General features: G+C 39.6%; 1 protein-coding gene across 3 annotated transcripts in view; it reads left to right on the forward strand.

The window, feature by feature from the left end:
• The first annotated feature begins 3,735 nt into the window (after window positions 1-3,735).
• LOC108289751 (RAB3A interacting protein) overlaps window positions 3,736-23,950 on the forward strand; it is a 66,189-nt gene continuing 45,974 nt past the window's right edge. For 2 of the 3 annotated variants that reach the window (XM_017509288.2, XM_017509286.2), the window contains exon 1: window positions 4,830-4,942. In XM_017509288.2, the coding sequence (XP_017364777.1) occupies window positions 4,932-4,942 (11 nt within the window). In that variant the 5' untranslated portion in view covers window positions 4,830-4,931. Of the gene's footprint in view, window positions 4,083-4,829; window positions 4,943-23,950 lie in introns of those variants that run through there. The other variant, XM_017509287.2, reaches the window with a different exon arrangement.

Raw genomic sequence — 23,950 nt, forward strand, 5'->3', positions numbered from 1 at the left:
AGAACCTATGGGAAGAGATGAAGGAAGCTTCAGTAATAGATTGGTAGCTGGAATTAAAATACTAATGGGAGACCAGGAAGCCCTCCCATTGTGTCTCATCTCGCCTCTCTTCCTTCTTACTAAAAATTATTTTCATAGTTGGTACAGAGAAGCAACAAATAAATATTTGTTTGATGGATGGCAATTTGTGTGTGTGATAAACTGGATCCAAAGTCAATTCTCAAAATGTTTTCTTATATATATGTAGCTTGTTAAAGTGATTCTTTTGAAGGAGGGATCATATTTTTTAGAGTCTAAGCTCTCTGTTAAACCCTTTCTCTCAATTTTTCTCACTCGCTTATTCTAACGTCAGAAAAGGGGCCTGAAATACAGGGTTGTTCATATTTAATATCATGATAACACTTTCGAGATTGCTCCGCTTTTGTCCAGAAGTTGCAAAAGCCAGTTTTTATAAGAACGCAAGCATTGGCACTCAGCATCTATGTTGCTAGACAAGGAAGTGATAGATTACTTTTGGTACATTTTCTCTATAATTGTCTCGTTTTCATTTCATTTTTGCATTGTGATTATTTACTGAGTTCTCACTTATACCTAGTTTTTGCCCTTCCTGGTTTCTTATATTCTTGCCAGCTCTTTGATAGGTTTGATAGGACGTTTTACATATTTTATGAGCACTTTAAGTTGCTTTTGGTGGAAGAATCAGCCAGAGTCTCTAGTCTGCCATACCACTAGACACAAAAGTCCAACATGCTTTTTAGAGTTTTCACTTCATTCGGTTGTAAGATATTAACCTGCATTCCAAACAACAGAGGTAGGGTTCTCACTCTGGTGGCCTAAGCTTCCCATCCACAAACACGAAGAATAATTACCTTTCCACCTGCATCAAATTGTTTTTTGTACGGGACTCATGTAATCATTAACATGAAGTCAGTTTGCAACTGGAAAATACCATGAAAACACACATTTTCTTAACTTTAAAAACAAAACGTAGGTAAATAATAAAAGTTATAACTAAGGGTAATAACCTTAGAATGGGTTTTGAAATTTAAAATTTCTGTATCTTTGCACTCATCTCCTTTGTTTCTGGCCCAAGGTATAAATGAAAAAGTCTTAAGATTTAGAAAAATATATTATTTTATATGTTATATTTGACATTAATTGTATAATTTACATTTTTAGAAAATAAAAAGAAAAAATAAAGAGCAACCTTGAGCACACTATAAAATCTTTCACTTTCTTTCTTTTTTTTTTTGAGATGGAGTCTCGCTTTTATTGCTCAGGCTGGAGTACAATGGTGTGAGCAGCTCACTGCAACCTCCACCTCCCAGGTTCAAGTGATTCTCCTGCCTCAGCCTCCTGAGCAGCTGGGATTATAGATGCCTGCCACCACGCCTGGCTAATTGTTCTATTTTTAGTAGAGAGGGGGTTTCACCATGTTGCCCAGGCTAGTCTTGAACTTCTGACCTCAAGAGATCTGCCCACCTCTATGATTACAGGCATGAGCCACTGCACCTGGTTTTTTGTTTTGTTTTGTTCTTATAAGACAGAGTCTCACTCTGTCACCCAGGCTATTGTGCGGTGGCATGATCTCGGTTCACTGCAACCTCTGCCTCCTGGATTCAAGTGATTCTCCTACTTTGGCTTTCCAGGTAGCTGGGACTACAGGTGTGCACCATCACGCACAGCTAATTTTTGTATTTTTTTTTTTTTTTTTTTTTTGGTAGAGACGGGGATTCACTATGTTGGCCAGGCTGGCCTCAAACTCCTGACCTCAAGTGATCCACCCACCTTGGCCTCCCAAAGTGTTGGGATTACAGGCATGAGCCACCATGTCCATCCAAATAATCTTTCACACTTTGAAATTTTGTGAAATAGCTGTCCTTTTTATATATGGGTAAGCTATGAAACTTAAGATGCTCACAGTACTTTACATATTTTATAGGCTGAGATTATGAATGTCTAACATTCTGTAATGTATCTTGGTCTCTGTTCTGCAAGAACACTGAAGTATTATTATAGGTAACAATCTCTATCACTCATCTCAAATAGTGCTAGCACGTTAAGTATTCAAGAGGAAACATCCTTCAGTATATTCCAAAAAGCCTCATGGATGGTAGGTGATTTGTAAATGGACCAAACAGGACTTGGGCACATGGTTACTGCTATTTCCTGTAGATCATGTTGTCTTAGGTCTTATGTAGAATATATCACAGGACTTGTCCTCTAAACATTCACATACTCAAGACTGCACTCTACATGCATGCCATTCATTCATTCTGCATTTATTCAGTCCTACTGCATGTCAGACCTCGTGCCTGTTCTCAAGAAGCTCACGGTCTAGGAAAATGGAGAAATATAGCTACAATTATAACTCTATGTGATAAGTGTTACAAAGCAATAAGGTGTTATGGAAGCCCTGATAGGGGCACTTAGCCCATACTGGAGTGGGTGGGATAGAGGTGAGTGGCCAACAACAGGGAAAGGTTCACAGTGGAACTGTTGTCTAGGCTAAATAATGGATAACAAATAATTAGGAAGCCAAGGAAAAGGTGGAAGATCAAGACATAAAAAGAAACAGCATATGAAAATACAGAGATGTATATAAGTATGGCAAGACTGGGGGGCCTCAGTGGTTTGCTGTATATTTAATTTATTCATTTCACGTAGCTATTATTGACATACTTGTCTCCCCATGTAGGTTTGAGTCCTTGGATGGTGGGAACTTTGTAATGGTTTCTCTGTCCCTATGTCTAACAGGAGGCACACAGATGGAGTGCAGTAAAATGTTTGATGAATGAATGATCAGCTATGTGGTGTAAGGGAGAATAGTTAGGAGTCCATTAATGAGAAGGGTCATTTCTAGTGGCAATGAGTATCAGATAAGATAGATTTAAGAATTATTTAGAAATTAGGATAAATAAGACTTGGTGATATATTGATGATGGGGTATAAAATAAGAAAAACTGACTTTCAAGGTTTCTGGATTATAGATGCATGGTAATAGTTATAATGGTATAATAACAGCTAATATTCATTAGGCACTCTGTGTCACGAAGTACACAAAGTGTTTACAAGAATTAAGCCATTTAAACTCTCAATGACTCAGTGAGGCAGGTTCTCATATACTCATTAACAGATGAGAAAATTGGGGCTATAGAGAGATTCACTTGCCCAAGATCACTCAGCTAGCAGGTGGCAGACTCAAACCCAATAATTCTGACTCCAACAGCCATACACATAGTCTACTTTTCTTTACTGCCTCTAATAGAGGAGATTAATACCCAGAATAATACTCCTATTCAATGTGTATCACATAAATTGCACATTTCTCTTTTGCTAAACATAAACTCATACGATGACTGCCTATTTTCTGATTTTTGGGAGCTTGGCTCTTTCTGTATTTTTCCTTCCTGGAAGAACTAAAGTGGGGTGGAAGTTTGATAAAACAGTTGACAGAAAAGATGAGATAAGGCAGGTACAGACAAGACATTCTCGAACGCTCTGGCAGTTGCTGGAATGGTGGGATCTGGGTTCTACAGGATTCCTCCCCTCCCATCCCCCGCCACACACACGTCGTAAGGTGTATATGGCCATGGAGTATCAGGTTGGTTCTAGGAGTCCTCAATTCACGGCGAAGGTGCAGCTTCTCCTTCCTGGGGAGCGCAACATGCTTGAAGTCAACCTGAGGCCGCCTCTCCCGCCCCCGCCGGTTCCCAGGGAAACCGCCCGCGGAGGAACCTGGGGCCAGGGCCATCACACCTGCGACGAGCCCCGCCTGGCGCCAGGGGGCGCGGAAACGCGTCCGCCCCTAGGCCTCAAGCCGGGTTCGCCCCGCCCCTGCCGGCCACACCCCCATCCCCGCCCTCCATCCGTGAGGATCCGCCGCGCCGGGCCCGGCCCCGCTTCCGGCGCAGGCGCAATCCGGTGTTCCCTCAGCAGCTGCCGGCGCCTTGAGCGCGCCGCCACGGAGTGTAGCGGGAGGGGCTCGCCGCCCTCCTCTGCCTCTCGCTGCTTCGGGGCGCGCTCTCTGCGGCTCTGCGAGCGCCCCTGAGCGCCGGCCGCGGCCGCGGTGGGTTAGTCAGGTGAGTGGGGCCGCGGGAGGGAGAGGCCCGGGGCGTGGAGCACCGCCCCCCTCGGCGCCCGCGCGCCCGCCTCCCGCGAGTCGGCCGGGAGGGGGCCGCGGCAGGTGCAGGTGCCGGCGCCTTGGAGGGCGCGGGCAGCGGGGGTTCGGCGGGATGCCCCGGCCCCGCAAGCGCGCCGTCCGCCTGGGCACTGGGGCTCCGGGCCCTTGCGGGGGGCGTGTGGGGGCCTCGGCGCCCCGGGTCAGCCGGCCATCCTCTGGGCTGCTAGTGGGCGTCGTTCGGCGGCTCCTCCCCCGGGCACGGACGCGTTACTCATTAACTGCGCGGTCCCTCGCGCCTGAGGCTGGGTGCCAGGGCCGGCCGAATTACCTGGCGGTGGGCGGGCGCGGCCGAGAGGGGAGGGCCGGGGTTGCGAAGTGGGTGAAGAGAGTTCCCGAGCAAGTCGGAAGCCACTCACAACACCGGACACCGTGCGGCAGGACTGTGGACTAGGCAGTAGCTGTGGACCTGTGGTGGTTTCGTACCCCAGTCTTAGGAAACGACGCGCGAGGCACCGTGCCAAGGCGTAGAGGTCACCCTCGGGAGGTTTCGGTGAAACCTGGTGGGAAATACGGGCAGGTGCCCAGAGTCGCGCCCGAGGATCTCCGTGCAGCCCGACTCGTGTTCCGGGGAGTTGAGACGAGCTGCACGGGTGAGATAGCACCGGCTCTGCCATCCCAGCATTGACTACTCGCCCCGACCGTCCAGGGAAGCGCGAGCTTCCTGGCTCCAGAAGTGATGATGATGCTGGGTAGAAGCCGCAGCAAGTGAAGAGTTGCGGGTTATGGGATTAAAAAAGAGATCTCTGCAATGGCTAAGGGGTAAGGTCTTGAAAGACAGGAGCGCTGAGTTAGTACTGATTCCCGAGAGGCAATTTAGTTTCGTGGAAATGTTGCCTGTTCGGAGGCTACCTGTTATACACTTTCCTCCTACCCCCGCCCCACCTTTCCCTTTCAGTGTCGGGTTAACAGCCTTGTAATCTTTTGCAGTGGAATGATTGCATAATTGGAGGGGCTCGTAAGAGGATTACAAAAAAACTGGTCCATTGTAAATCAACTGAAAGACCCAGTATCTTGTTCATTATCCTTTTTCTCATTTTGTTGTTAATGAAGGTTTTTTTTTTTTTTTTAATGGTGAATGACAAATCAAGGAGAAAAGAGGCAGAATAGGGTTATAGACCAATCATAGTAAATATTTGATACTGTTAAATATTTCACCAGTTTTATGGGGCCTTGTTCTGTTACCATTTGTTATTTATTTACTAGTGCTGTGCATTTCTATAGGACTTATCGTGTTTGGACAGACATTGTATTCCAGATACAGTTTATGTGATCTAATCCTAAAGCCCTTGTGGAATTTATAGAAATAAACAGGCAATTAAGTAGTCTATTTTTTTTAATGATTAGAGGAAAAGTCTTTGCTTTTTTTTTTCATTACAGTAGTGTTGTGAACCAAGGTGTTTAATATAACTCTTCCTTGTGTGTTTGGCAAACAGCTTATCTGTGGTATTGAATACTTGTAACCTTTCACCAGGATGGCGATTTGATGTTTAGCTGCTTTGTGGGATTTCTGAATAGATCCTATTGTACTTTTTGAATTAGTGTAGTTAACCATATGCTTCCTTTAATATTCTTTATCTTTTATTTTCCTTAAACTCTCATCTTCCCCCAACACACACACACATCCTCTACAAATAATTTTTAAAATTGAAAGGCTCTTAGAAATCTTTCACCCCCTCATTTTTTAAACATGGCAGGAAAAAAACCTTGTAGATTACAGTAGTTTTGTATGCATTATAAAAGAAGAATAAAGTAGTTAGTATACTTTATTCTCCTCAGCAGGACTCGGTGAACAAATTAGTGAGCTGGGTGAATGAAAAATTATTTAAAGTTCAGCTCCATCACTTACTATGCATAAAACCTTGAGTAAATCATTTAACCTCTTTGAGCTTATTTTCTCCATTTGTCAATGGAAATACTATTAGGTTGAAACTGCTAATATTCTGCTGTTTATGTTTCAACTAATGTGAACTTCCTAATGGTGAGATGAGGATTTAATAAGATACTCCATTAGAGATGAGGGGAAGCGGGGAAGAAACAAACATGAGCTTGACTGTGTGCAAGGCACTGTGTGTGCTTGTTTTCGGTACCTTGATTCTTTAGTCCTCTGGACATTCCTGGGATATAGGTGGTTTATCAAATTTTACAAATCAGGAAATGGAGGCTTAGAAAGTTGCAATAATTTGGCGGGACAGGTGGCTAACGCCGGTAATCCCAACGTTTTGGGAGGCCGAGGCGGTGGATCACGAGCCTTGTCTCTACTAAAAATACGAAAATTAGCCCATCATGGTGGTGTGTACCTGTAATCCCAGCTACTCAGGAGGCTGAGGCAGGAGAATCGCTTGAACCTGGGAGGCGGAGGTTGCAGTGAGCCCAGATAGTGCCACTGTACTCCAGCCTGGGTGACAGAGTGAGACTCAGTCAAAAAAAGAAAGTTGCAATAATTTGTCTGTAGTTATTTAGTTGTCAGTGGTCATAGAGCTGGCGAGTGACAAAGCCAGTATTAAAAGCTGCATCCGACTGCCCAAAGTGGAACTTGGTGCTCTTGTTTCTTAAATTCCTGGTGTGTACTTTCTTTTAAAGAGCTTTGTAACTATAAGGAGGCACACAGATCACAAGTGTTACCATTTGTATTTTTGGTTTAAAAATACCCAAGTTTTCTAATGACTGATAGCAGGATTGCTACTACAGTTATTTTTAAGTCTAGTGCTTATCATGCCAAGTCCTGGTCTAAGCATTATACTAACTCATTTACTCTCACAGTGAGCTAGGAGATAATACTTCATCCTTATTTTATAGTCGAGAAAATTGAGATGCTGAGACCTTATGTAGTTTGCCCAAGGTCACATAATTAATTAAGTGACAGGTCTAGATTAGATGTCAGACAGTTTGTCTTCCATGTCTGTGCTCTTAACCACTACACTCTGTCATTTCTTCATGGCTTAAGTGGTAATGCGGAAGAATCGTTTGCTCATAATCACTACATTATCACTTGTTTATGTGTAGCTTGTAATGCTAAAGAACTGTTTTTAATTTAGCTTTTATGAGATATGTAATATTAATGTAACATGTAATTCTCATTGTGTCACCAGAGATTTTTTAAAATCAAATATTCATTGAGCATCTACTCTGCAAGTCACAGTAGGGGTTAAAGGAAACTATTTATAAGAAATGTGGAAGGTAGGGCGTTATAATCATTCCCTATCTTTGATAAGTTCTTCAAAATTTAGAAGGCGGTTTGTATATTTTAATGAATGTCAACTAAGACAAAGTGCTAGGATAGTTGAGTAGTGGAGAGGAAGGACAGATGGGTAGTGGGTAGAGAGATTTGTGCATTGAGGTAATGAGGGAAAGCGTTGAGGATATTCTGAAGGAGTACACTTTTTCAAACTAAGCTTTTGTCCACTATGATTCTGATTAAGATGTAGTTCAACAAAAGATAGTAAATTGGTTGCTATGCATATGATATCCTAAAAAAAATCTGAGCCTTTGAAAACTGCTTTCTAGCTAGTCTCTCTTTTTTTGTACTACTATCCTTGGTTGTACCAGGTAGTATTCTGTTTTAAAATTTTATGCTTTTATAATACTTAGTATATACCTCTTTTTGGTATTGATGAGCTTTGATATTTGTGTTGTATTTGTAACTGTTTCTAGGGCTGTAGAAGCATGTTAATTGACAAGGTGGTTTCTTCCTCTCGTCTACAAGTGCTTTGAGAATAGGATTTACATCATTTTATAGCTTTAACATTGGGCTTGAAGGTTCTGTGCTGTGTTTGGTGATTTTGGGTCAGCTGAGGAATGTTAGTATGTATTGAAGCTGATCTAGCAGTAGAAATTGAAGTGAACATTGAGTGAGAAATGAAGGGACAAAGGAAGGAAGAAGGGGATACTTCTACAACTGGGAGCATTAACTTGTTTCTATTTTCCCTTGTGGTTTTTTTTTTTTTCCAATTTACAACTAAACGAGATAGTTTTATAAGCTTACATTGTATATAGTCATGGTTAGAGAAAAGTGGAAAAAGTAACCTGATTTATCTTAGAATATAGACAACACAAAATTAGGTAACTATAACCATAAACTGATATTACTTAGAGGAAAAAATGAAAATTATGAAATTAGTTCAAGTTCATGAGAGATTAATGCTTGTAGTTAACAATAGGATTGTACGTATAAGCATAGTGGCAGTTGATGAAATTCCCCTGAGGGGTATGGTTACATACACAAATAAGTATATGAATTGACAGTTTAGTATAAAGAAATTCTATTCAAAAATGTGAGACTGCCCTATAAGCACAAAGGAGCATACAGGTGATAGCTTAGAACCGCTTAAATAAGTGAATTGTAATTTGATATGCCCAGATAATAGTATTGAATATTTGTTTGGGGGCACCTGGTTGTCAGATAAGGATAAAGTATAAAAGAAAAACCAAAATGAGATTGAAATAACAAGCAAATTTGTATCAATTCCCTGTGGGGAGAATAATAATATTTGAACTATAGGCCTCAGAAAGACTAGTTTTCCCCTTCTTTCCCCTTTATCTAAGATAAATAAAGATCCCTTCTGATTTGTAAGACAAACCCCTCAGTATGCTTTTGCTATTTTCCCGCATTACTTTTTTCTTCTTTCTTAGATCTTTATAAAATCATACATTTGTATTGTACTTTACAATGTATACAACATTTTTACATTGATATGCCATTTGATTTTCTCAAATGTAGGCAGGGGAGATGATATCACTACCATTGTAGTTGTCAAAACTGAAGCTTAGAGATATTAAATGACTTGTACCAGTTCACACAGCTTGTCAGTGAAGGACTAGAAGGAAAGTTTTCTGAAGTTAGTCTGTTAAAATGCTCAGGTTTTCTCAAACTTGTTTCTCCAGTTTTGATACTCTTGCAAGGTGCTTACTGTTTCATTTCTATCTTTTTCAGCAAAAATGTAACCTGACTGTCTCCACTCTTCCCTGCTTTGCCATTCATTCCTTCTCTAAAGACTTGTTTATTCAATCAGTGCATACTTCAGTGCCTATTGAATGTTTACTTGACATATATTCTTAAGAGGATATACAAAATGAGGCTTCCACTTTTGAGAAAAAGAAATTTCAAAAATGATTTTTTTTTATTATACTTAAAGTTCTGGGATACATTGTACAGAATGTGCAGGTTTGTTACATAGGTATACATGTGCCATGGTGGTTTGCTGTACCCATCAGCCCGTCATCTACATTAGATATTTCTCCTAATGCTATCTCTTCCCTTCCCCCTCATAACTCAACAGGCCCGGGTGAGTGATGTTCCTTTCTCTGTGTCCGTATGTTCTCCTTGTTCAGCTCCCACTTATGAGTAAGAACATGTGGTGTTTGGTTTTCTGTTCCTGTGTTAGTTTGCTGAGAATGATGGTTTTCAGCTTTATGTTCCTGCGGAAAATGATTTTTCAATATTTCTGTTAAATATTAAATTCTGTTAAATTTTAAATAAATATTTAATTATATTTATTTGTAATTATTTGTAATTAAATATTTAATTACAAATATTAAATATTTAATTACAAATAATTATAAATATTTGTAATTAAATACAACATAATTGTTTTTAATTACATATTTATTTGTAATATTTAATTACAAATATTTATTAAATATTAAAAAGAATGAAAATTATTTATTTTACAGCTTTAACATTGGGCCTCATAGGTACCGTGCTGTTTGGTGATGGTCAGTTGAAGAATGTTAGGATAATTACAAATATGTATTTGTAATTAAATACAACGTAATATTAGTTCATATGTTTAGAGCATTTTCTGAAAACCCTCAACATAACACTCTGCAATAACTAACATATCTACAATTGTCAGATTGTACACTGAAGTATTATGGAATTAGGCTGGTGCGGTGGCTCACACCTGTAGTCCCAGCACTTTTGGAGGCCCAGGCAGACAGATTACTTGAGGTCAGGAGTTCATGACAAGACTGGTCAACATGGTGAAACTCTGTCCATCTCTACTCCAAATACAAAAAATTAGCTGGGTGTGGTGGTGGGCTACTCTGGAGACAGAGGTTGCAGTGAGCCAAGATTGTGCCACTGTGCTCTAGCCGGGATGACAGAGCGAGACTGCATCTCAAAAAAAAAAAAAAAAAAAGGTATTGTGGAATTAGTGGAGATTTAATTGTGGTCTAGTTTAATAAAAATGGGAAAGTTGTATAGCCTGATTGACCATTTGACTAATTTTGCCCTTGGGCTATCAATTACATTTTCATTTATAAATACAGAATGCTTCTTAAAAGACAAATGTGATTTTTTTTTTTTTTGTCATAACTAAAATGCTAGTTTGGGAAGCCAACTTTAAAATTATTACAAAAGTTAATGAAAAAATGACTTTATATACTTGTTTTGTTTTTTCCTCCTTTATTATACACTATTTGAACAAATCTTGAACTTTTATTTTTGAGACCATTATAATTATGGAAAGTTTCAAATAAGATAAGTAGACACAATAGTATAATGAACCTGAAAGTTTCCATCATGTAGCCCAGTAACCATCAGCAATGATAGGTCCCTATCCATCCACTTCTTTCACTTCTATATTATTTTGAAACAAATTGCAGGTCCTATATAGTTCTACCTGTAGATGTTTCAGTATGTATTTCCCAAAGATAAGAGCAGTTAACTGCAGTACTATTACAAACTTTGTTTTTTATTTATTTTTCATTTTAATCTACATTTCTTGATTTTATTATTACAAACTTAAAAAAATTAACGTTAATTCCTTGGTTATAAAATATCTACACTTAAAAAAATACACGGGAATATGGGTACTATAGTAAATTCAAGTTTCCGTTTATTTTGATTTATATGCTTTTTCCCCCCCCCAAGTCCTGTAGGGAGCTGAATAAGTATTCTTAAATTCTGGCATAGTAGCAAAATGGAAATAATAACAAAAATAATATGAGGGAAAAGAATAGAAAGAACACAAAGCAGTAGCAAATGCTCATTTCAATAGCAGTGCTTTTGAGAAACTTCAGTTTTGTCTTTGTGAAAGTAAAAGAAAGGTTCAGATATTAAACATGATTCTGTTTGTATTGTTCACTCCCCCCCTTTTAAAAAAAATACTTTTAAGTTCTGGGATACATGGACAGAACATGCAGGTTTGTTGCATAGGTACACACGTGCCATGGTAGTTTGCTGCACCCAGGATTGTTCACTTCTTAGAGATCCTTTCTGTGGTTTAACCTTTATTCCCATCTCCCTACTCCCTATCCATTTCACCTTCTAAGTGTATTTTAGATGTAGTGGAGTTAGGTGTTGGAGTCAGACACACCAGGATTTGAATACTAGCTCTGTTACTTTTTGGCTATTTGACAAAATTAATCTCTCTGAGCCTTAGTTTTTTATATCTGTAAAGTAGGGATAAGAACCATTTCAAATGAATGCTCTGAAGATTAACTGGAATAACTGTGTATTTGTGGATACATATAAATGAAACTGTTCTGAATGTTTTCCATCTGTATATATGCCTCCATCCCCTCAGTCCCAGTGCATGACCTTGGCATTAGATCAGACAGTTATTATTATTATTTTTTTTTGAGACAGAGTCTCACTCTGTTGCCAGGCGCTAGGCTAGAGTGCAGTGGCACAATCTCGGCTCACTGCAACCTCCGCCTCCCGGTTTCAAGCAATTCTTCTGCCTCAGCCTCCCGAGTAGCTGGGACTACAGGCACACGCCACCGCACCCAGCTAGTTTTTGTATTTTTGGTAGAGACGGGGTTTCACCATGTTGGCCAGGATGGTCTCGATCTCTTGACCTCATGATCCGCCCGCCTCGGCCTCCCAAAGTGCTGGGATTACAGGCTTGAGCCACTGCGCCCAGCCCAGACAGTTATTTTTTTTTTCTTTCTTTTTTCCCGTTTATTTATTTTATTGCATTTTAGGTTTTGGGGTACATGTGAAGAACATGCAAGATTGTTGCATAGGTACACACGTGGTAGTGTGATTTGCTGCCTTCCTCCCCATCACCTACATCTGGCATCTCTCCCCTTGCTATCTCTCCCCAGCTCCCCACCCCCCACCGTCCCTCCCCTATTTCCCCCCAACTGACCCCAGTGTGTAGTGCTCCCCTCCCTGTGTCCACGTGTTGTCATTGTTCAACACCCACCTGTGAGTGAGAACATGCGGTGTTTGATCTTCTGCTCTTCTGTCAGTTTGCTGAGAATGATGGTTTCCAGGTTCATCCATGTCCCTACAAAGGACCCAAACTCATCATTTTTTATGGGTGCATAGTATTCCCTGTTGTATATGTGCCACATTTTCCTTGTCCAGTCTATCGTTGATGGGCATTTGGGTTGGTTCCAGGTCTTTGCTATTGTGAACAGTGCCCCAGTGAACATACATGTGCATGTGTCTTTATCATGGAACAATTTATAATCCTTTGGGTATATACTTCGTAATGGGATTGCTGGGTCAAATGGAATTTCTATTTCTAGATCCTTGAGGAATCGCCAGACTGTCTTCCACAATGGCTGAACTAATTTACATTCCCACCAGCAGTGTTAAAGTGTTCCTATTTCTCCACATCCTCTCCAGCATCTGTTGTCTCCAAATTTTTTAATGATTGCCATTCTAACTGGCATGAGATGGTATCTATCTCAGTGTGGTTTTGATTTGCATTTCTCTAATGACCAGTGATGATGAGCATTTTTTCATGTTTGTTGGCCTCATATATGTCTTCTGTTGAAAAGTGTCTGTTCATATCCTTTGCCGATTTTTAAATGGGTTTGTTTGTTTATTTCTTGTAAATATGTTTTAGTTCTTTGTAGATTATGGATATTAGTCCTTTGTCAGATGGGTAGATTGCAAAAATTTTTCCCATTCTGTTGGTTTCCTGTTCACTCTAATGATTGTTTCTTTTGCTGTACAGAAGCTCTGGAGTTTAATTACATCCCATTTTTCTGTTTTGGTTTTTGTTGCCAATGCTTTTGGTGTTTTAGTCATGAAGTCCTTGCCTATGCCTGTGTCCTGAATGTTTTTGCCTAGGTTTTCTTCTAGAGTTTTTATGGTGTTAGGTCTTATGTTTAAGTCTTTAATCCATCAGGAGTTAATTTTATTGTAAGGTGTCTGAAAGGGGGCCAGTTTCTGCTTTCTGCACATAGCAAGTCAGTTATAACACCATTTATTAAACAGGAAATCCTTTCCCCATTGCTTGTTTTTGTCAGGTTTGTTAAAGATCAGATGGTTGTAGATGTGTGGCGTTGCCTCTGAGGCCTCTGTTCTGTTCCATTGGTCTATATCTCTGTTTTGGTACCAGTACCATGCTGTTTTGATTACTGTAGCCTTGCAGTATAGTTTGAAGTCAGGTAGTGTGATGCTCCAGCTTTGTTCTTTTTGCTTAGAATTGACTTGGCTATGCGGGCTCTCTTTTGGTTCCATATGAAGTTTAAGGTGTTTTGTTCCAGTCCTGTGAAGAAGGTCATAAGTAGCTTGATGGGGATAGCATTGAATCTATAAATTACTTTTCACAATATTGATTCTTTCTAACCATGAGCATGGAATGTTTTTCTATCTGTTTGTGTCCTCTCTTATTTCCTTGAACAGTGGTTTGTAGTTCTCCTTGAAGAGGTCCTTCACGTCCTTTGTTAGTTGTATTTCTAGGTATTTTATTCTCCTTGTAGCAATTGTGAATGGGAGTTTGCTCTTGATTTGGCTCTCTGTTAGTCTTTTATTGGTGTATAGGAATGCTTGTGATTTTTGCACATTTATTTTGCATCCTGAGACTTTGCTGAAGTTGCTTATCAGTTTCTGGAGATTTAGGGCTGAGATGATGGGATCTTCTAAATATACAATCATGTCATCTGCAAATAGAGACAATTTGATTTCTTCCTTTCCTAATTGAATACTCTTTATTTTTTTTTCTTGCCGGATTGCTCTGGCTAGAACTTCCAATGCTATATTGATTAGGAGTTGTGAGAAAGGGCATCCTTGACTAGTGCCATATTTCAAAGGGAATACTTCTATTTTTTGCCCGTTCAGTATGATATTGGCTGTGGGTTTGTTGTAAATAGCTTCTATTATTTTGAGATACGTTCCATCAATACCCAGTTAATTGAGAGTTTTTAGCATAAAGGGCTGTTGAATTTTGTCAAAGGCCTTCTCTGTATCTATTGAGATAATCATGTGGTTTTTGTCTTTGGTTCTTTTTATATGGTGGATTACGTTTATAGGCTTGTGTATGTTGAACCAGGCTTGCGTCCCCAGGATGAAGCCTACTTGATTGTGATGGATAAGCTTTTTGATGTGCTATTGCAATCGGTTTGCCAGTATTTTATTGAAGATTTTTGCATCTGTGTTCATCATGGATATTGGCCTGAAGTTTTCTTTTTTATGTTGAGTCTCTGCTGGGTTTTGATATCAGGATGATACTGGTCTCACAGAATGATTTGGGAAGGATTCCCTCTTTTTGTATTGTTTGGAATAGTTTCAGAAGGAGTGTTAACAGCTCCTCTTTGTACGCCTGGTAGAATTCTGCTGTGAACCCGCCTGGACCTAGACCTTTTTTGGTTAGTAGGCTATTAATTGCTGCTTCAACTTCAGCCCTTGTTATTGGTCTATTTAGGGTTTCAAATTCTTCCTTGTTTAGTCTTGGGAGAGTGCAAGTGTCCAGGAATTTATCCATTTCCTCCAGGTTTACTGGTTTATGTGCATAGAGTTGTTTGTAGTAATCTCTGATGGTAGTTTGTATTTCTGTGGAATTATTGGTGATATCCCCTTTATTGTTTTTTATTGCATCTATTTGATTCTTCTCTCTTTTATTAATCTGGCTAGTGGTCTATTTTGTTGATCTTTTCAAAAAACCAGCTCCTGGATTTATTGATTTTTTTATAGGGTTTTTTTGTGTCTCTGTGTCCTTAAGTTGTGCTCTGATCTTAGTTATTTCTTGTCTTCTGCTAGCTTTTGAGTTTTTTTAATCTTTCTCCTTTAGCTCTTTCAATTTTGATGATAGGGTGTCGATTTTCGATCTTTGCTCGCTTCTCATGCATTTATTCCTATAAATTTCTCTCTAGACACTGCTTTAAATGTGTCCCAGAGATTCTGGTTTGTTGTGTCTTCATTCTCGTTGGTTTAGAAGAACATCTTTATTTCTGCCTTCACTTCATTGTTTATCCAGTCGACATTCAGGAGTCAGTTCAGTTTCCATGAAGTTGTACAGTTCTGAGTTAGTTTCTTAATCCTGAGTTCTAATTTGATTGCATTGTGGTCTGAGAGACTGTTATTATTTCTGTTCTTTTACTTTTGCTGAGGCGTGATTTAGTTCCAATTATGTGGCCAATTTTAGAGTAGGTGTGATGTGGTGCTGAGAAGAGTGTATATTTCGTGGCTTTGGGATGGAGAGTTCTGTAGATGTCTATTAGGTTTGCTTGGTCCGGATCTGAGTTCAAGTCCTGGATACCCTTGTTAATTTTCTGTCTTGTTGATCTGTCTAATACTGACAGTGTAGTGTTAAAGTCTCCCACTATTATTGGGTGGGAGTCTAAGTCTCTTTGTAGGTTGTTAAGAACTTGCTTTATGTATCTGGGTGCTCCTGTATTGGGTGTGTATATATTTAGGATCATTTGTTCTTGTTGTATTGATCCTTTTACCATTATGTAATGCCCTTCGTTGTCTCTTTTGATCTTTGTTGGTTTAAAGTCCATTTTGTCGGAGACTAGGTTCTTTTTGCTATCCATTTGCTTGGTAAATCTTCATCCCTTTATTTTGAGTTTATGTTTGTTTTGCACATGATACGGGTTTCCTGAATACAGTACACTGATGGGTCTTGACTTTTTATCCGATTTGCCACTCTATGTCTTCTGACTAGGGCATTTAGCCCATTTACATTTAAGACTAATGTTGTTATGTGTGAATTTGATCTTGCCATTTTGATGCTACTTGGTTGTTTTGCCCATTAGTTGATGTAGTTTCTTCATTGTGTCGTTGGTCTTTACCATTTGGTACATTTTTGAAGTGGCTGGTACTGGTTGTTCCTTTCCATGCTTAGTGCTACTTTCAGGAGCTGTTGTAAGGCAGGCCTGGTGGTGACAAAATCTCTGAGCAGTTGCTTTTCCATAAAGGATTTTATTTCTCCTTCACTTATGAAGTTTAGTTTGTCTGGATATGAGATTCTAGGTTGAAAGTTCTTTTCTTTAAAGATGTTGAAAATTGGTCCCCACTCTCTTCTGGCTTGCAGGGTTTCTGCCAGGATTTCCACTGTGAGTCTGATGGGCTTCCCTTTGTGGGTAACCCTGTTGTATTTGACCGAGCGTAGAAAGTTAGCACCAAGACAAAAGTATGCCAGATTGCAGGGTCATTTATTATGCCAGCGACCACAGAGGACTCACGTCTCTCCAACCTGTGGCGTCAAAAGGAGGGTGCCAAGACTTTTTATACCTGAAAAACCACTTTGGGAGTGGGGGTGAAGAGCGGGGATGGGGATGAAATGGTTTCGGACATTCCAAGGGCTAGGGGATTCTGTGATTCACCTCCTGGGTGGAGACAAGGGCGGGGGTCTCTGGACATTCCTTGGTCTAGGGGACTTTTGTCATTCTGTTTGTTACTTCAGTGGTTTACAGAAGTCAAGATATACATTTGTTTACACATTGTCTGGGTGGTGATAGAAGTCACAGATTTTAGCAGTTACTGATAAGAAAAGGTAAGCAGCTTTACATAGTTTTGCAGAACAAACTAGCAGTTCTATTTACAGCGGCCAAGAACAGTAGTTATTGTGAGGAGAATGGGGCAGCCATTGCAACTTATTTAAAAACAGTTTTGCATTTTATAAAAATAACGTTGCTCAGATACTGGCTCCAGGCCAGCACAATATCACAACCCCAGCTTTCTTTCTGGCTGCCCTTAGCATTTTTCCTTCATTTCAACCCTGGTGAATCTGATGATTATGTGACTTGGGGTTGCTCTTCTTGAGAATATCTTTGTGGTGTTTTCTGTCCTGGACTTGAATGTTGGCCTGCCTTGCTAGGCTGGGGAAGTTCTCTAGGATAATATCCTGAAGAGTGTTTTCCAGCTTGAATTTATTCTCTCTGCCACATTCAGGTCCATCTATCAAATGTCAATTAGGTCTTTTCACATAATCCCATATTTCTTGGAGGCTTTGTTCATTTCTCTTCACTCTTTTTTCTCTAATCTTGCCTTCTCCTTTTATTACATTGAGTTGATCTTCAGTCTCTGATATCCTTTCTTCTGCTTGGTCGATTCAGCTACTGAAACTTGTGTGTGCTTTGCAAAGTTGTCGTGTTGTGTTTTTCAGCTCCATTAAGACGTTCATGTTCTTCTCTAAGTTGGTTATTCTAGTTAGTATTTTGTTTAACCTTTTTTCAAGGTTCTTAGTTTCTTTGCATTGGGTTAGAACATGTTCTTTTAGCTCAGAGTTTGTTATTACCCCCCTTTTGAAGCCTGCTTCTGTCAATTCATGAGACTCATTCTCAATCCAGCTTTGTTCCCTTGCTGGTGAGGAGTTGTGATCCCTTGGAGGAGGAGAGGCATTCTGGTTTTTGGTGTTTTCATCCTTTTTGCACTGTTTTTTTCCCATCTTAGTGGATTTATCTACCTGTGGTCGTTGTAGTTGGTAACTTTCGGATGGGATCTCTGAGTGGACGTCCTCTTTTTGATGTTGAAGCTATTTCTTTCTGTTTTTTAGTTTTCTTCTAATAGTCACACCCATCTGCTACAGGACTGCTGGAGGTCCACTCTAGACCCTGCTTGCCTGGGAATCACCTGTGGGGGCTACAGAACAGTAGGGGTTGCTGTCAGTTTCTTCTTCTGTTATCTTCGTCCCAGAAGGGTACTCACCAGATGTCAGTCAGAGCTCTCCTTTATGAGGTACCACTTTGGATCTGTGGGGGTTGGGGAGCTGCTTGAGGAGATAGTCTGTCCCTTATCAGAGCTGAAGTGCTATGCTGGGAGCTCCATTGTTCCATTCAGAGCTGCTGGGCAAATACCTTTTCAGTCTGCTGCAGCGGAACTCATAATCGCCTCTTTTCCCAGGTGCTCTGTCCTGGGAAGGAGGGGCTTTGTTTATAAGTTCCTGACATGCTGCCGCCTTTTTTCAGAGATGCCCTGCTCAGCAAGGAGGTTGTCTAGTCACAGTCTGCCAGCAGAGGCATTGCTGACCTGCTGTGGACTCTGCCCAGATGCTTTGTAAACTTCCTTGCGGTTTTGTTTACAGAGGTACAGTTAGAACTGCATTGGTAGTGACAGACTGCCTCTGTAGTGATGGACTGCCTCAGTAGTGGTGGACGCCCTTTGTCCCACAGAGCTGGACTGTCCTGGGTCCAGCTGCGCTTGCCTGAAACTCTGAACCCAGAGCATTTCAGATTGCTGGTCTTTGTGGGGGTGGGACCCACTGAGCCAGATCATCTGGCCCCCTGCTTTCAGCCCCCTTTTCAGCTAAATGGGCAGCTCTGTCTCCCAGGCATTGCAGGCGCCAGTTGAAACGGTCGCCAAGATTTGTGTGAGTTTTTGTGCGGAAACCCACGGCGCAGGCTGAGACAGCCATGTTGGAAACTGGTGGCACTTTTCAGCCCAGGAATCTCCTGATCTGTGGGTGGCAAAAACTGTGGGAGAAGCACGGTATCTGAACTGGAGTGCTGGAGTGGATGGAAAAGCCCCGGATGGCCTCTGTTGGCTAGGGAGGAGGGTCCTCCGCAATTGTACTTTCTGGGTGACACAGTGCCCTACCCTGCCTTGCTTGCCCCTCTTGGGCTACACGCACTGTGCAAACAGTCCCATTGAGATGCATCTGGTACCTCGTTTGGAAATGTGGTGGTAACTCACCCTCTGCCTTGCTTTCCCTGGGAACTGCGCTCCAGAGCTGTTCCTTTACTGCCATCTTGGATCTCTCCAAAGCTTCCATATGTTTAAAGGGCAAAAGGTTTTCAGACCAGTGAGTTTGGCCACTCATTACCAGCTAAATTACATTTTGTGGAAATTTCACATGCTTGAAATAGGGATTAAATTTAATCTCAAATTAATCCTTTTTTCTGAAGTGACTTGAATTTAAACAGTATTTAAATGTATTTAAATAAATTGTAAGTTAGAAGCATTGCTTAGAGGCTTTGTTCTAAGTGCTGTATAGCAGGGGTTCCCATTCCCTGGGCTGTGGACAAGTAGTGGTCTGTGGCCTGTTAGGAACTGGGCGGCCCAGCAGGAGGTAAGCAGAAGAAGGTAAGTGGCCAACCAGTGAGAATTCCCATCTGACCTCCGCCTCCTGTTGGATCAGCAGTGGCATTAGATTCTCATAGGAGTGCGAACCCTATTGTGAACTGCACCTGTGAGGGATCTAGGTTGTGTGCTTCTTAGGAGAATCTAAAGCCTGATGATCTGAAGTGGAACAATTTCATCCCAGAATCATCCTCTGCCCTGTCTGTGGAAAAATTGTCTTCCATGAAACTGGTCCCTGACGCCAAAAAGGTTGGGGACTGCTGTAATATAGTATTATTTCTTTTAATTTTCATCCTGTTAGGTAGCAAAATAAAGGCACAGATTTCCAGATGAGAGAGCCTAGGCTCAGATTGTCTCAGTCATTTGATAGAAGCAGGATTCAAACCTGTCTGTCTTGGAGGCTTATCCTTTATGTTCATAGCTTGTGCTCCAGCTAATGGAGTATCTGCATTTTCTATAAATGTTTTGCTTTCACACATTGGACATGTCTGGAAAGCCCTTATAAAGGTCTTGTGTTTCACATTTCCTGCTTGTTATTTAAGTTTTTTCTTTGTTTTTATTTTTTCAGGAATTCTTTGCCTCTGATTTATTTGTCCTTCCCATGTGGTCTCTGAGCTTGTTTGACTCTTCCATGGCATTTATCATGTATCATTGCCTCTATTTGTCAGTCTCCTACTCTATTAGGCTGTTTGAAGGCAGAGTAGATTGTTCATCTTCTTTCCCCAGAGCCTCACACAGATTAGGTCATTAGTAAATACTTTTTGAAAGAAAGGCTGAAATACTGTGTTTATGCAGGAAAAATAGGGTTAATGTTGCAGGCATGAGGGATTTTAATTCAAAACTAAGAGAAATATTTTCACTAGAACAGTGGAACAATGGAATAACAAAGCAGTTTTACTTAATAGTAGCAAGTGTGTGGTGGTGGTGAAGAGCTTGGACGATAGGGTCTAATAACTGCAGGCATTCATTCTGACTACTCTAAGCTGCAGTTTCCTCAGCTGTAGGTGCACTGGAACTATACTTAAAATTCAGTAAGTGCTCAACAAATACTAGCTGTTATGGGAGAAGCCACCTTAATTTCCTGTGAGATTGGGGCTGGTAGTTGAATGACTCGGCTCCTTGGCTCCCGTTCCCTTCCTCTCTCCCTGGGTTATTTTGAAGCAAATCCAAGTAATCTTATTTCATCTGTAAATACTATAATGTATATCTTTAAAAGGTAAGGATTTAAAAAATATAACCATTATGCCGTTATTACCCCTAAAATTAACTGTAATTCCTAATAATATAATTTGGTTTTACAGTTGGTTTATTCAAAGAAGAATCCAAACAAGGATTCTTATGTTTAATTATTTCTCTTAAGTCTATAAATTCTCTCTACCTCTTTTTTTTTTTTAAATTTTTTTGCAGTTTATTGGAAACACCAGGAGGTTTGTTTGGGAGAGTTTCCAAAGTCTAGATTCTGCTGGTTTTTTTTTTTTGTCCCTGTGGTGTTATTTAACATGTTTCTTTCTCCTCTGTATTTACTATAAACTGATGAATCAAGAGGCTTGTTTGGTTTGGGGTCTTTTTCTTTTTTTTTTTTTCCTAGAGGGGCCACATGCTTCATTAATGTCAGTGATGTTCATTTCTTATTTACTGCATAAATAGATAATGTGTGATTGTCTCCCTTTTTGTGACAAGATGTGATCAGTGAGTTCAGGTGCTGTCATTCTGATTCATTAAAGTTACTCAAACAAAACCTTTTACCTTGTGGTTTTAATAGTTATTTAAATAATTACTGCTCTAAATCCGTTATTTCATTAAGATTTCAAAGTTATATTTATTAAGTGGAACTTTTAAAATGAACTTTTTTTCATGATCTGTTCAGTTCCTTGATGTATAGGAAAGCAAGATAAATACTTCATTCTTCATTTTATTTACCTATTTTGAAAATAATAAATTGGTTCCATAGCATTGATCAAAGAACGCCAGTGAGGTACTTTGCTTTATTTTTAGTGTCATTATGACCTCATGGATTTAAAAATTTTTGCCTTTCATTTCTTTGCAGATGTTATCCTTTTTGATGTTCAGATTGTCCCATCTTTGGTTAGTGGGAGTCCTTTTGATATCAGTCCAGTAGTTTTTTGATAGTGTACTTGCTTTCTGGTATAACAAGATGTTCCAGGGTCCTTTTGTACATTTCTGTCCCAGGCTAGAATCAGCCATTTTGCTTAGGAGCCTGTGTTCTTTTTTGGAGGATGTGGTATTACTCTGAGTATGTGGGTGCTCATTGCTCCTGAATTGGTCAGTGTTGCTTTGCCTTTTCATTGGATAAAGTTAGAAATTTTTTCCTAGTGTTTCTGAGTCAAATTTAGGCTTCCCGGATTTAATTCTTTGATATTATATTTTTTTTGGTTTTTCTAATTTGCTGAAAATCTTAGTTCCAGATGATATTAGCATAACTTATTTGCTTTATCTTATAACAAAATTTTAGAATAATGGCATTAATATTGCTACTATTATTAACATGGAAAATAGTTTATGACTTTTAGTTTTAGAATACATTCCATTAGGGATATATATATTGTTATGTTTGAAAATCACTTGAAGTAGTTCTTTTCTGTGTAGTTAAGCAACCATCTCAGTACACAAATTTACTTGCTTTATGTTTAAGGATTATTTTTTAAACTTTAATTTTGTTTTATTGTTTACATGGTTCTAAGCTCAAAATCAAATCTGTAAAGCAAGGTATTTTCAGAAGAAAGTCTAACTTTCATGTCTTTTCATTCTATTATCTCTTCTTCTTTTGCTTGCTTTTTTTTTTTTTTTTTTTTTTTTTTTTTTTTTTTTTTTTTTTTTTTTTTTTTTTTTTTTTTTTTTTTTTTGAGATGGAGCCTGTCACCCAGGTTGGAGTGCAGTGGTATGATCAAAGCTCACTGTAACCTCAAATTCCTCGACTCAAGCCATCCTGTCATCTTAGCCTCCCAAGTGGCTAGGACTATAGGACTGCACAGTCACACCCAGCTAATTTTAAAACTTTTTGTAGAGACAAGGTCTCACTGTGTTGCCCAGGCTGGTCTTTAACTTGGCCACAAGCTATCCTCCTGCCTCTGTGGGTCAAGGTTTTGGGATTACAAGTGTGATCCATTGAACCCAGCCCTTCCATTAAAACACACACACACACACACACACACACACACACACACACACGCATATAAAGTCATATTTTTATTTTTTTTAAGATAAAAGGTAGTATACTATACACAGTTATCCTGTTTTTTAACTTACTGGTGTTACAGGCGTGCACCACCATGCCCTGCTAATTTTTGGTATATCTTAAAGGTCACTTCATAGTGATATATGGATATGTATTTTACATCTCTGCAGTGCTTCATTATGAGGATGTACCCTCGCTCATTAAGTCAGTCTTTTGCAGTTACAAAGAGTGCTGCTTGTGATTTTGCCAGTTTATCTTTAGGATAAAGACCCAGGAGTGGCATTTGGGTCACAGGTTTAATATCATTTACAGTTATTGCTAAATTTTCCTCCATAGGATTTATACTATTTTGTTTTTCCAGAATGCGAGTGCTTTTACATTTTATGATTCAGTGAACCTTCAGGATATAGAGAGGTGAATTCAAAGTATATGGGATAGAATAAAGAATCATAGTTACTGATTAAAATGTCAAAGTTTAGTGTAAATGTAATGCAAGGGGTTTTTATGCTAATGAATTGTTTAGTGTACTTGCTTGAACCATATTCAAGTGAAAATGAATTATATGCTTTGAATATAGCTGTTTTCTTGGTGTATGTGGTTATATGGATTATGAATAAATGAAAATTCCTTCAGGTGAAAAAATAATAATGTAGGTGAATATTGAACACCTTACATTCCTTATTAATCTCATCTTTCATTTGGCATAGCGAATATTTTATGTGGAAAAAAATGGACTAATTTCATTTTGAGGCATAAACCGTTTACTATTAATAAACAGTTCATTGGATTTGAAATTTGTCATTTGTTGATTGAATTGTTGCACTTTGGGTTGTCTATATGCTGGAAAGTCTGTGACACATACTAATTTGTAATTTTGAAATGATACTGAGTCAGCTCTCTTCCAACTTTACTGAAATCTTTTTGTTATCTACTTGTATTATTATTATTATTATTATTATTGCGACTGAGTCTTGCTCTGTCACCCAGGCTGGATTGCAGTGGCGTGATCTTGACTCACTGCAACCTCAATCTCCTGGGTTCAAGTGATTCTCCTGCCTGCCTCAGCCTCCTGAGTAGCTGGGACTACAGGCATGCACCACCACACCCAGCTAATTTTTTGTATTTTTAGTAGAAACCGGGTTTTACTATGTTAGCCAGGATGGCCTTGATCTCTTGACCTCATGATCCACCTACCTCGGCCTCCCAAAGTGCTGGGATTACAGTACTTACATTATTTTTAGCACTTTTTATTAAGGATTTGAGAGTTAAATTTTTCAGCTAATTTAACAAATGAATACTTCTGTATTTTATGGAAGAAATGATGTACTGTATTAGTGGTTTTGTTTGCCTTTTTTTTTTTTTTTTTTTT

The sequence above is a fragment of the Cebus imitator genome, unplaced genomic scaffold (assembly GCF_001604975.1).
Source record: "Cebus imitator isolate Cc_AM_T3 unplaced genomic scaffold, Cebus_imitator-1.0 Scaffold414, whole genome shotgun sequence".
NCBI classification, from domain to species: Eukaryota; Metazoa; Chordata; class Mammalia; order Primates; family Cebidae; genus Cebus; species Cebus imitator.